The sequence below is a fragment of the Erinaceus europaeus genome, chromosome 13 (assembly GCF_950295315.1).
Source record: "Erinaceus europaeus chromosome 13, mEriEur2.1, whole genome shotgun sequence".
Lineage (NCBI taxonomy): Eukaryota > Metazoa > Chordata > Mammalia > Eulipotyphla > Erinaceidae > Erinaceus > Erinaceus europaeus.
In genome coordinates, this window is record NC_080174.1 from 50,361,051 (window position 1) to 50,375,144 (window position 14,094).

Consider the following 14,094-nt stretch of genomic DNA (forward strand, 5'->3'; position numbering starts at 1 on the left):
GAGTTGTTAGCACTAGAGAGAGCTACTCCATCACAGTGACCTCAAGGGGGAAGTCAGGTTTAAGGAAACAGTGGCAAAGTGGTCCAAGCCATAGGTAGGTGAAGTGTAGAGCACAGAACCAGCACTGGGTAGAGGAAGAGGAAGAACAGAGTCAGCTAGTCTGAGACTTCAGGACCTCTTTCCAAAAAGGCAGAGGGGATTGGGAGCTGGCTTATGTCCTCAGATGCCTCTTATCCTGGTGTGGCCCTTCCCTCCCAGGCCAGCATCAACACCTGCTGTGAACCAAGGTCCCTGCTTTGCTTGACTGTCCTGTCTGAAAGGCACTTGACTTTGACCCTCAGGGTCAAGTACTGAGCAAGTCTGATGCCAGGGCCCAGAACTGTGAGTTGATAAAACAAATTTTAACATGAAACAAATCATATGTGCAATTTCCTGAGAGCCAGTTGAATACAATCGCATTTTACAAGTGTTTATCTCATTCATTCCCTGTGTAGACAAATGCAAGCTGGAAGACATGAGAGGAGTGCTTCATGGGGAGGGAGCCTTGGGACCCATCAGGACTGGGCTCTGCCACTCAGCACATTTGCTTCCCTCTTTATTGGCTGTTATATTCCTATCATCTATGATCAGCCTCTCTGACTTCTCCCCAGGCTTTTCAATTTCTAGCATCAAATTGGAATCCTCTTTTATGCCAACATCTGTACAGGAGAAGCTGCATCATGTGTCTGTGAACTCACCATTTGATGTGCTTATGCAAAGGCAGTACTGCTTGGAGGAAGAAGGGAAGTGCAATCTTGGACTGCAATTCCAAGCAGCTGGGACTTCATTAATTCCTTCTGGTCTACAAAGTCCCTCAGACTGAGCTATAGCCTCCTCTCCTTCCCTCTTAAGTAGAGCTAAGTCCTAAGATGTCAACTCCTTAAAGGTGCCTTTCCTGATGGCACATTTTAGACTTCTTGTCAATGATGGGGCTTTGCGGTAAAGCCAAAATTTTCAAATAAATAAGGAGAAAGACAGAAAGGAGAAACATTATAGTACTGAAGGTTCCCCCAGTGCCTTGGAGGCTGGGGCTTGAACCTGGGTGGTATACATGGCAAAGTAGGCAACATCCCAGGTGAACTGCCTCGTTGGCCCACTACCTATGTCCTTTTTTTTTTTTTTTCTTCTCTGACATTATCCCTTTTGTTTACTCTTTAGCACTGACTGCCCTGTGTAACTATCCACTTATTCATTTCATTAGTTACCACTCTAGACATTGGGGATAAAACACTGGGGAAAGGGCAAAAATCTCCTCTGGGGGAGCTTATTGTCTAGCTGGGCATCAGGGATACCTTGATGGACCCACTCAATCACCCTTCCTACTTGTTGTATACAGGCTGATCTCCCTTATTTTTGGTCTCCCCAATCTCAAAAACACAAGTCCAGTGATGTTGTACTGCTGGTCACTGTGTCCTCAGCACTTAGCACAGCACCACAGGAACACAGACAACTCTCTGGTTCATGTGTGAATTCAGCTAATGCTTACTGCACAGAGATTGCCATATGTGTCATGCTCTATGCTAAACATTTAGAGCCGAGCCACCGCCTCTGCCCATGGAGAACTCACATCCAGGCGAATGTATAAATGATAAATGGCATAAACTATGAGGGCCAAGGAGGAGGTGTGTCCCTGACTACACAACCATGGGGGAAGCAGAGGCAGCTCTGACCTCTGATTGAAATAAACTTCTTGGACGTTGTTCAGGCCAGACATGGGACTCAGCTTAGAATCTGTCTCCCCTTCCCCACCTGCAGCCCTCCCTAACCACCTCATATTTGCATCTTCTCCTAATAAGTCTCCTGGCATCCTTTGCTCTCCACCCTTTCTCTCTCCATCTGAGGTCGTGCCTGGACACCTGGACACTTCTCACCAGGATGATGGGAGCAGAGAAGAGCTGTCTGCCTGCCTCTTTCCTTTACTCCAACTCTGCAAGGCCGTGCAAGATCACTCAGAAATAAAAATCCCATCGTGACTGCACTCTGCTATTGATTCTTTCATGGCTTCCTGAAATCCGCAGATTAAAACCCTTGTCCCTTGGCATGGTGGTTCCCCACCTACTCCCTCCCACTTTAGTCTCATCTTTGTGCATCTCTGACCTTGATATTTATACAGCACAAAAGGAACAGATTTGAAGTTGCAACATCCTGGATCTAAAACCTGGCTCTGACATTAAGTAGTAGGCTGTGAGCACATTTCTTCTTCTCTCTGAGCCTGAGTTTTGTCATCTGTGAAATGGAAATGGTAATAACAACACCGACCTTAGAGGGTTGTTTTGAGGATTAAATGAGCTTGTGTGTAATAAGACAATTGTCAAAATGTCCAGCACCTGGCACATAACCAGTAACCTGTAGGTGTTTCCTCATTGTTGCTGTTGTCCCATTGCCGGCAGAAGCTCTCAAATGTCTCTAGCAGGACGCCTGCTGTCCTTACTTCCTGAATGAACACCCCCTGTTTGTCTGCCTAAGAAGCATCTTTCAGTGTCAGCTCAGCTCAAGTTCTTCCCACTCCAGGCTCTCTCCAGACTCAGGAGGGCTCATGCTTCCTCTCTCCTTTCCTTCCCAGCTTCCCTAGACAATTTTCTGTTATAGCTGCTGCTTGCTTAGAAACAGCTAAAGTTTGGGGACATTTCTCACTGTCAGATGGAAAGTTTCTCAAGGACAAAAACTTTTAAGGTGTCTACATTCACAATTTCTATACAAAACAAGGCACAGAAGATTCAATGATAAATGTCTGAGGAATAATCAGGGGAGGGTGGCAGGAAGGATGAAAGTAAAGAAGCAGGAAGATGGTGCAGTATCTGGAGACTACTCAGCAGCCCAAGGTGGCAGGGAGTGACATGGAGCCAGAAAGGTGATCTGAGGCCTGGAAAGGCCTGATTCAAGGAGTGACAAGTTGTCTATCTCCTATCTAGTAGTCTGTCAGATCCTCAAAGCTAGGGATCCTGCACTTTTTGTTCTTTGCATTTCCAGAACCAAACACAGTTCTGTATGCATACTGGACCCTACAAACCCATGGCTCCATCAATCCAGTTTCTTGGCAAGTGGCCTGACTTCTTTCAGTACGTTAGGAAGATCTCTAGGTATGCTCGATCTCACAGACTTCCCAAGAACCATATCTGACTCAACTTTTATACTTGTGAGAGTGGAAAGTCAAAAGAGGGCAGGAAAAAACTCTGTATAACTGTACTCTCTGCACATGTTTTTCACAAATAGGACAGAGATGTGGATACCTTTTATGCTATTCACTTCCATCCTCCACTACACTATAATGGGCTGAACATTACAGGCTGAAGCAGATTGAAATACAGAGGTGAATATGTACCTTTAGAATAATTAAGTTGCCTCCATGCTGTCTGTTTTAGTCCTAAATTGTAGCTTGCAAAAACCCCATGTCTTTAGAGAGTGTATCTATGTGGCACGATAGTTCCTGGCATATTTTACTAATGCAGCATTCTCTTTTTGCCTTCTTTACCCCCAAGGGGCCAGGGGCAGACTTGGGTGAGGGAAGGATCCCACTGGGATTCCATGAAGGAGGCAGTGGTTGTCTGTATCTGGGTAAACTAGCTCCCAGATTCTGAGAATATATTAAGGGCATGGAAACCCAATGAGAGTCTTAGAACATTGTTTTATCTATTCCTGGCTAAAATTGGAAGGTTTGGGTCAGTCAGATTATGGAGATGAACCAAGAAGAAGCAGAAATGTCTTGAAAAATTTTAGACTCGAGACCAAAACTGGCTGTGTGTTTGACATTTCCAGTGGGGAGGGGGAGAGGCAGTGTCAGGCTGAGAGAGGAGTCAGGGACACTGGTCAACTGCTCCTGGCCTCCTTTATAATTACCACAGACAGAAAATCTGCTAGGAAGCGCACCTGTGCCTACCACCAGAGTTTAGGTCTGGAGAAGGGGGTGTACTGCTCCCTGCAGAGGGCTGGCTTTAGCTTTAGTACCTTCTCCCTACTTGTTCTCAGACTTTATTTCTGTGAAGGACTTAGCTCTAGCTCTATTCAGAGGTCAGCTTCCTAAGCCAACCTCCCTCAGGGATGTCTGGCCAGCTCCTTTCCATCCTTTAAGTATGTTTTAGATGCTGGCTCCTTCTGGGAGCATTCCCTGCTGCCTACAGGTAAGCTTCACAGACCATCCCCCCCCTTGATATGTCTCCATCTCCCCACATTTCCCCTATAGTTGTGAAACAGTACATGATTTAGGAGCAAGCACAGGCTGTCTTGCTCTCCTCTAGCCCCAGCGTCTTGAACAGAGTCTGTAACATGTAATAGGAGAAAGAGTGTGATAGCCAGGGGATGTCATTTCCAACAGAGAATCCCTGGCGTATTAGGCATTGTTTATGTATAATCTCCACCATGCCATTCCTCCGTTTCTCCAGGGTCAATGTTCTCGCTTCTTCTTCCCCTGGGTCAGCCTCCCAGATTTAGCATTCAGATGTGAGGCAATTCCCAGATTGATGTTAGAACTTGTTAGCAAGTTGTATGTAATTTTATAATGTTTCTGGTAAGGACTAATTGCCTGTTCCTTAAATATTTCTTGTTCTACTGGGAAGCAAAGCAATTGCAACTATGAATGCATTTCCTACAGCTGGCTGCTCCCATGGCGGGGGGACTGCGTTTCTTGGCTCTGGCGACTCAGACATCAACAGAGCTCCAGTCCTCTCCTGCCCTGACCTGGGGTTGTGACAAGCAGAACTGGAAGAATTCTGGGAAATAAATTCACTATAATTTCCACGTCCAGGGACTCACACTTTTAATGAGAGATGTGTGTTTTACTGCAGTGCTGTCTGCCCTGAGGAAGCTTCTCTGGTTCTGTATTGGAGAGAGGTGGGAATTGACTGTGATGGTGGCAGATGCACCTGAGGGTGGTCTCTGCCCGCAAATGCCTTTTGCTATTTGTAGAACGTCTGCATCCCAGCCACCCTCCACCCTTGAATCAGGTTTTCTAGTCTAAATGAATTCCCTAGGAGCTGGGCTAAAAAGGAGGAGCTATAAAGGGGATGGGGGCTAGGCAGTATAGTTCTGAAGCTTTGGATCATGGGTATATGTTGAGAGAGGGGCTGCAGGGCTGGGGGGGGTGGTGTCAGGAGAGGAAGCAGGTTCTCAACTGAGTGCAAAAAAAAAAAGCCAGACCCTGTGTTGGCTATTTACCACCTAGAGTCCTCATGAAACATCTGTGAGGTAGCTAGCTGTTCAGCAGACCCTTTTCACAGATGGCAAAATCCAGCTCCAGAGATGAGAGACAGAACCAATGGCAGAACTCCATCATTCACTGGGTCTGCCTGGGTGGAAAGTTAATGGGGACGGGTGTGACCATGTGACCATGTGACCAAGTGGACTCTTGGGGACCTGAGCATAGAGAGGGGGCAGAGTGGTTGAAAAGGGGGTTGAGAAGGTGTTGAAAAGCAGTTATGCCCTTGTAAGGAGTCACTGAAGTTGAATTCTGGGAGTATTGCTGAGCACATCTATGAGCCAGGCACTGGGCTAGGCCCTGCAGTGCCAGAGGATGAACGGACACTTACAGACTTTGAAACACTCTGTGATTAGATCTGCCCTCTGCCACTTTTGCTTCCACACCAGCATTGTGGGCACAGTGAACTATCTCCTGTCTTAGCCAGCTGAGGAGTTGGTGCTAAGTACCTTGTAAGGTGGGGACCAATGCTTGACAGAACTAGCGTGACTGCCAGAGGTCCCCAGAAAACAGTGACAATGCAGAAGAGTGTGGTGATGAGGGAAGGTTTACGTGGAGAGGAACTTTAGTGAGCCCTGCGGTAGATACTTCTCTGTGCCAGGTACTGTGTAAGGAACTTTCTGAGATCTCATTTCATTTTCTGAATGATGCTCAGCACTGCAGGTGGGTTCCTTTGCCCCAACCTCTCCAGCATTGCCTGGCGCTCTGTCAATTGTCCTACTTGTGCATAACCTTGTGAAAAGCCTACTAAATTAATTTTCTGGATACTCACTCACTGATTACACTAACCAGCAATACTTATTTCACATTCTTTATTGAAACAAATCTTCACACTAGCCCTGTGACCTGGAGCCCAATATAATTCCTATTTCATAGATAAAGAAACAAAGCCTTAAGAGGCTCCCTCCCTGACCTTCCATTGAGCTAAAAAGTGAAAGAAGGTGTGTGTGTGTGTGTGTGTGTGTGTGTGTGTGTGTGTTGTAGGCCTCTTTCTTCATTCAGAGAGAGAGAATGAGAGAGAGGCAGAGAAAGGGAAAAGCAACACAACACAAGAGTTTCCCCCACTGTCATAGAACCTTTCACGTGGTGCCAAGGCTGGCAACTGAGTCTTATGCATGTCAATGCAAGTACTTTACTTGATGAGAAGCTATTTCTCAAGTCCCAGAATCAGAATGTGAACTCATCACTTTTTACTCCATAGACATTCTCCACCTGCTGTTCTGTCTTATCTAGACATTACCTATTCATAGACCAGGATTCCATTTTCTGTATCCTACTGGACATCATGTGACTGTGGAGACATGGGCTAGCTTCCTATTAGAAGTTAAATTAAATGTACTCCAAAAATCATATGTTGGATTTTAATCCTTTGCACTTGTGAACATGATTTTATTTGGAAACGGTCTCTGCAGAAGTACTCAAGCTAAGCTGAGGTCCTACTGCAGTAGGGTGAGATCTTTTTAAACTTTTGTTATTTGTTACTAATAGTTTGTTCCAAGATTGTTAATATTACAGTTTATAGTTCCACACTACACTTCCCACCAGTGTTATGTATCCCCACTCTCCCACCTCCCTAAGATAACCACCATAGTTCTCATAAATCTAACAGTTTGCTTGTTTCTATTTTGTTTGGATTTTTTGACAAGTTTATGCAAATCAGATCTCTGATTCCACATATGAGTGAAACCATCTGATAGCTGTCTTTCATATCTCTACTTATTTTGCTAAGTATAATCACCTCCAGTTTCATCCATTTTGTCCCAAAGGACACATCATTTTTTTTTTTTTACCACAGTACTGCTCAGCTCTGACTTATGGTAGTGTGGGGCATTGAACCTGGTGGGACTTTGGAGACTCAGACTCAGATAGCAATTATGCTATCTACCCTGCCCTAATATCATCTTTTTTTTATTACAGAGTAGTATTCCATGGAATATATATCCCATAACTTTAAAAAACATTTTTTTTAATCTTTATTTATTTATTGGATAGAAACAACCAGAAACCAAAAGGGAAGGGGGTGATAGAGAGGAAGAGACAGAGAGACACCTGCAGCCCTGCTTCACCACTCACAAAGCTTTCCCCCTGCAGGTGGGGGCCAGGGGCTCGAACCCGGGACCTTGCACATTGCAACATGTGCGCTCAACCAGGTGCGCCACTGCCCGACCCCTTCCCATAACTTCTTTATCCAATCATCTGAGGATGGGAATTTAGGCTGCTTCCACTCTTTGGCTATTGTTAATAAGGCAGCTGAGAACATAGGGGTAGACTTGTCAGTAGGGTGGGCTCTTAATCAAATATGACTGGCAGTCTCATAAAGGAGACAGAGAGACACACAGAAATATATGACAACACCAGAGGAGACTGATACGTTGCCAGCCTAAGCCAAAGAACATCAAGGATTGATGGCTACCACTAGAAGTTAGGAAAAGGTCAGGAAGGATTCTACCCAGAGAGTCAGAGGAAGCATGGTCCTCCTATCACATTAATGACATGGTAAAATTTGGGACAACACAGATAGAACTAGAGGTGACTGTACTATATGAAGTAAGTAAAGAGGAAAAAACAAACAAACAAACAAGCAAAAAAAGCCCAGAAACAAACAAACAAACAAAATTATTAGTTTTACCCATATGTGGAATATAGGTAACTACTGAGTTGTTTTAAAGACCAAAGGTGGGACTCAGGAAGTGTCTCGGTGGATTCAGTGTTGAATTCTTCAGCATGAGGCCCTGGGTTTGGTCACCAGCATCTCATATGCCAGAGTGATGCTTTGGTTTCCACTCCTTCTCATTAATAAACAAATCCTTAAATATAAATACATAAAACCCATTAAAGACCTAAGACTCACTTTCTTGATCTCTGTGGTGGGAAAGGTGTGGAATTATACTCCTGTTATCTTATAATTTTGTAAATCAATATTACATCACTAAAAAAAATTTTTTTTAATCTTTCCTGATGCCCTAAGAACAACTGTCTCCTCTTTGTACCTACTGACTGTGTTTACTGTGATTTTCTTGCTTTAATAAGTATCCACATATTTTCTTCAGTGTCTCATTTCTAGAGCATAGGGCCCTTGACAACAAAGGCCTAGATCTGATGCAGCTATTTCCTTAGTGTTGGTCTAGATCTGACACCTAGTAGGGTCGTTTCAAATAAATGCTTGTGAGCGGCTTCTGCATTAACTTAGGGGCAGAGACTGACATTATCTGCATTGTAATTGTCGATTATCAGTCAACAGGAGGTTTGGAAATGCATGGAAGGGTGATGGTGGTGGTATCTTTTGAGCCTCAGAGTTTGCCATTTCCCTAATGCCCATTTCCACCAAGAGATGAAAGTCACCCTTGGCTACAGCTTCCTCAGGCCACCAATGGTATTTCTCTGTCCTGTCTGGTGCACACCGTCTCTTTATCACTACGATAGTCAATAGGGTAGATTATAAAACTACTTCTCCAGTATAAATATAAGATACTAGTGAGATTCAGAAAGTTCACAGGGCCGTTTCTATAAACAGGCATGACTTGGGGATGGAAGTGATACATGCACTTGCTGTCAGGTGCTTAGACTTTCACTGGTTTATTCCAGATAATCCTCAAAGCAACCCTGGAGACACATCAGAAGATGAGGCTGGACTCTGGAAGCCAAATAGCATGCTTGAAGAAAAGAAGTTAATGCAGAGTAGAACCAGGATTCAAATATGGAACCCAGATGTCTGATTCAGGGCAAGTTCCTTAATTCTTCAAAAGGAGTTACCTTCGTAAGAAGCCTTGAATCCCAGAGAGCTGCCACTGCTGTCCGTCTGGAAGAGGAGCCACATTTGATGGTTGGTGCTGACAATGAGATCTGGGACCGATGTACCTGTCAGGCTGTTAAGAGAGGGCAATTTAGAGGTGTGCACTTCAGGATGGTTGCCCAACAGAATGATTGCGAACTGTTGACATGTCAAGTAATATATTGGAGCCAGGACTCTTGGGCAAATTCTGGGACTCAGTTTGTTTCTGACACTGGAGTCCTATCTGATGTGCTGGGACTCCCCTTGGCTGCAGGCAGAGCTAGACTCAACCACCACGGTTTTCTAGCCCGGACCTTTCGGTACATGAGACATCTGTGTGATCTGTGTCTTCATTTGCACAGGAGACACATAGCTAGAGTCATACTCAAGGAGGTGTCTATACATCTGCAACCTTTGATCTTTCAAGTGACCTACACTATAGAAAAGACACAGAAACCCTTCTCCTCAGTGGGAACTCAGCCATTCCTTTGAATGAGACATCATCTCCTTCCATCCAGAATTAAAAGAGGGTGAAAAGCACAGCTGTTACTGCAGGGATATATTCTTCCTCAAGAAGAGAATTTAAGAGAAGGTTCTGAGTTAACTCACACTGACCAGGTGTCTACCTAATTCAGACAATGTTCTATCTATTGTCTTTTGTAATGCTCCCAGGATTCCAGTGAGTTAGGGGCTGTTTATTCCATTCTGCAGAAGAAAAGACAAAATTGGCAATGGCTTTCCCATCAGACTGCTAGAGAGTGGCAGAGCCAGAGTCCACTGCATAGTCTGGGATTTCCAGATGAAACCTGGCTTCCTCCTGCTGAGAATAGGCAGATCACCAACACAGAAGGGGAATTGGAGTATTATAGAGAGGGAGAATGGATGAGTCCTAATCTTTGCTCCATCTTGGGGTCTTAAAGCTTAGGGTGCAGCATTATGTTGGCTGCAGAAAAATGATCAGTGGGAAAAAAAGAACGATCAGTGTACTATGAGTGTTGTGAGGGTGAAGGTAGGCTAAACCACCTGAAATACAAGTCACTTGGCTTATGTGACATCTCTGGGCCAAAGGATTTGACATTCTGTGATGAGTGAGGCTGAGGGACAGGCAGGGCTGGCTCCTGACTCTAAAGTGACAGTGAGTAAGGGAGATGGGCAAGGCCTCCGCTTTTCCTCTGTTTGACCTAATTATGAGAACAAAGAAGCCCAGGCCTTTGCATTTGTCCTCTTAAAGGTTTGAGATGGATCTATTCTAAAGAGAATACGTGTTAGTTATTCAACCAGAGTGGTAAATCTAGATTGCACCAGAGACCTGATTACAAAGTCTGCCTGTCACATTCATTTGCAAATGGGAATTATATAAATAAGTGCTGGGGTGGGGGTGGAAATCTCCTTTCATAGTATTCTGACACATAGTAGGTATTCAAGGTATGTGAATTCCCATGCCTCTACTTCCTGTTTGGTAGGAGAAGGGGTTGGTTGAATGAGGTCAGGTCTGGCTGTCTCTCTGAAGCTGGGAGCATTTTCCTGATGTGTGCCATACTAATGGTGATAGACAAAGGAAGAGTGACATCTCCCAGCAAAGGCCCAACACAATGGAATCCTAGAGCAAAGAAATGTATTATCTTTTCCCTTGACTAGACTATGTCATAGTAATCATTCTGCACTGCAAACATATGGCTACTACATCTATGTGGTCCCAATTCTTTGAAACTATCTACTACTCAGATAGTTCTAAGAGTGCAGGGAAGTTAGTAACATTTCTGTTGTTTCTATCTAAAGTCAGATAGTCAGGGACATACATAGTTTTTAGTAGAAACTCCCAAGAGGCAGAAGAAGGTTCTGCATAGAAGCAGAGAGCCAGGGCCAGCAAGACAGATCACCTGAATAGTGTACCAACTTTGTCAGGAGCACAACTCAGGTTCCAGCCTGGCCTCTACTGCACTGAAAGAATTTTCAGCACTGTGATCTCACTCACTCTCTTTCTCTCTCTCTCTTTGTTGAAAAGTTAGTTCTGAGAAATGAAGCCCCAATGATTTAAAAGAAAAAAGAAGAAAAAGCATATGAAACCAGAGCCATGTGGGCTGCTCCAGACTCTTCCCACCACTTCCTAGCAGACTGCTCATTCTACACTGTTCCTATCTATTTCCAGTGAGAATTCCATCCAATTGCATTTCCCTCTGGAGCAGTGGAGAGAGGCAGAGGGGATGGACTATTGTTGAAGCCAGGAGCACTACAGGACACCTGTCCCTGCTGCAGTGTGATCTGGGGACCAAGAAGGACCAAGCAAGCCCATCTCACCACCTGAGTCAAAATTCACATGTTCTGTCTCACTTACATGTAGAGAACTGTTTTTTGGTCCCCATCCTGTCCACCGTCCCCGACTGTCAGAGTGTCATAGCCCCTCTCCAAGTCAAACTCCTCAAAGGCAAGCTTGATCACCTAGGAGGGAACACAGGATTAGAGAGCAAACAGAGACTGCCAGGTGACACTTTTTAGGGACTGGAGGCAATTAAGAAGCTTTCCAGTTAAGTCCCACAGTCCCCATGACACCGTGTCACATGGATTTCCATACAGACTAAGAATTTCTTTTTTTTTTTCTAATATTTATTTATTTATTGTTGCCCTTGTTTTTATTGTTGTTGATGTCATCATTGTTGGATAGGACGGAGATAAATGGAGAAAGAAGGGGAAGACAGAGAGGAGGAGAGAAAGACAGACACCTGCAGACATGCTTCACTGCCTGTGAAGCAAACCCCCTGCAGGTGGAGAGCCGGGGTCTCGAACCAGGATCCTTAAGCTGGTCCTTATGCTTTGCACCACGTGTGCTTAACCCACTGCACTACTGCCCAACTCCCCAGACTAAGAATTTCTATGTCACTTTTATGAATGCAAGCTATTTCTCTTCAGGCCGTATAGTCTCTGGGGGGCCCTGATGTTTTCCAAAGATGTTCATGGCACATCTGGCCAATTCTAGGGGCTGTCATGGCAACACCAGGCACATCTGGCTAAGTGTGAGGTGATTAGACTATTTCTTCACGCTTTAATACACATAAGTCCCTGTGGGTTTGGTGACAATTTTTTTTTTCCTGGCCACATGTGAAATCTCAACATCTTGTCTCCAGGGACCTGCAGAAGTTTCTCTCAGCTTTGACTCTGCCTGCTTTTCAGCCGTCTTTTTTATTTGTTTATTTGATTTGTTTATTTCTTGAGTAAGTGAATGTTTCAGGAAGGAGACAGTGGCATCATTCTACTCTCTTGACCAGTATCAGTCCTGTTAGACAGTATATGCTAAACTAGGAAGTGAGTTTCAGTAGAAGTCAGATATGGCCCCTGATTTTGGCTCTCACTTACCAAGACAGACAGAAAAATAAACTGACCAGGAGCTGGGCAGTTGAGTATTGGGCTGAGCTCACATGTTTCCATGTGCAAGGACCTGGTTTGAGCCCTCGTTGCCCATCCGCAGGGAGGAAGTTTCATGAGCAGTGAAACAGGCCTGCAGGTGTTTCTCTTTTTCTCTCCCTCTCTGCCTCCCCCCCCTCAATTTCTTTCTTAAAAAGGAAAAAAAAAATGGCTGCCAGGAGCATTGGATTCATAGTGCTGGCACTGAAACCCAGTGATAAGCCTGATCATCTCATCACAGGCTGGTAGATACTGTGGTGAGGGATGAGTCCCTGCAGTGAACACAGTCAGGTAGCTATTCATGCTCATGGCATCTGAGAGAGTTCTGAAGGTCACAGAAGTCTCTGTCAGGTGAAGGAAAATGAATTCTGGGAGAAGGAAGAGGGCATTTGCAGACATATAAAACCTGAACTCTGAGAGAGACCAAACTCTCCAGAACAAGTGTTCAGTGTCTCTCAACAGTGGGTCAACAAACTGAGCACACCAGCTCGCTGCCTCAGTCTGGGTGACAGTGTGCTTGGACCAACAGTGCAAAGAGCTAATCTGTAGCCTGGGTCTTTTTTTGTCCATTTTAGTCTTATGAAAGTCTTTAATCCTCAAACAGGAGGCTGATGGTGCTTCTGTTTCCTGTTCCATAGTGCAAGAAGTAGAAAAGAATTTCAATGGATTCAAGTTGGGTAGGTTCCCCCTTTGTCCAAAGCAAACAGTCCAACACTTGCAGAACCTTACCCTAAAGTGTCTTGCAAACAAATTACTACTGGGCTTACACATGAACCTGGGCACCAAGTCTGCTGGGCCCTCTTTCTAGGTGTGGAGTTCTCAGGGATGTCCCAGTATTAGTGCATCAGAGCAGAGACAGGGCAAAAGGGGAGGTGGATGTCACTAGCTAAGAGAAAGGGAAAGAAGGCTTCTAGGAGAAGTGAAGTCCCAGCTGAGTTCAGGAGGAAAACTGGCATTCAAGACAGAAGAAAGGGAAAGCAAATCCAGGCAGCGGGAGAAGCAGGTGAATGGGTGAGAGGCTGGGGAAGCAAGGAGTGTCAAGAGACTTCTAATTGATCTGGATTCATTCAAATGACAGGGATGGTGGAGGATGGAGAGAAGGAGAAGGAGTCAGCATAGGGAGGGTTCTCATGGTAAAGATTTGGAGCTTTGCTCTAAAGACAAAAAGGAATTTTAGGAGAATAAGCAAAGGGGTGAGGTAAGATTTTTGTCTTAGGAGCAACAGCATTGAGCAATGGTGGAAAGTTAGGGGGCCAGTCTCTGGGTTATAGCATGAGACAGAGGTTAGGAAGTAGAGATGAGGGAGGGTAGAGGCTCACAGCAGATAGCAGAGGGGGTGGGATGATTGACATTAGTGTATGGGCCTGTCTTGGCCCTTGTCATGCAGCTGGCAATGCTTTCCCCAAGTCCCTTGATAACCAAAGGCATCACCCTGGGATCTCCTTCCCATCTCTCACTCTCCACGGTCCTGCCCTGCAGAAAAACACTGCCATTTCCTGCCTTGAAATACAAAAGGGGGGGCTCAAAATATGTTCTGCTCCCCCTACCCCACCCCTAGTCTGTGTGATCACCCAAGCTTCTGGGTGTCTCCCTTTTCACCCCTTACTCTTCTAGCAAGGTCTCCTCATGGTGGAGCTTCCTCTTTCCCAAAGGCTCCCTGGTTCCTCTTCCCCTCACCCTGGGTAAGCTCCTA

General features: G+C 45.1%; 1 protein-coding gene across 5 annotated transcripts in view; it reads right to left on the bottom strand.

Annotated features, from left to right (window-relative positions):
* The window catches only part of CSMD2 (CUB and Sushi multiple domains 2), an 814,611-nt gene that overhangs the window by 346,839 nt on the left and 453,678 nt on the right, over window positions 1-14,094 (bottom strand). For 4 of the 5 annotated variants that reach the window (XM_060205822.1, XM_060205821.1, XM_060205820.1 and 1 more), the window contains exons 11-12: window positions 11,338-11,441; window positions 8,984-9,096 (exon numbers count right to left, since the gene is read on the bottom strand). The exons of the other annotated variant lie outside the window; for it this stretch is intronic. In XM_060205822.1, coding sequence (XP_060061805.1) covers window positions 8,984-9,096; window positions 11,338-11,441 — 217 coding nt within the window. The remainder of the gene's footprint in view (window positions 1-8,983; window positions 9,097-11,337; window positions 11,442-14,094) is intronic. 5 annotated transcript variants of the gene reach the window in all.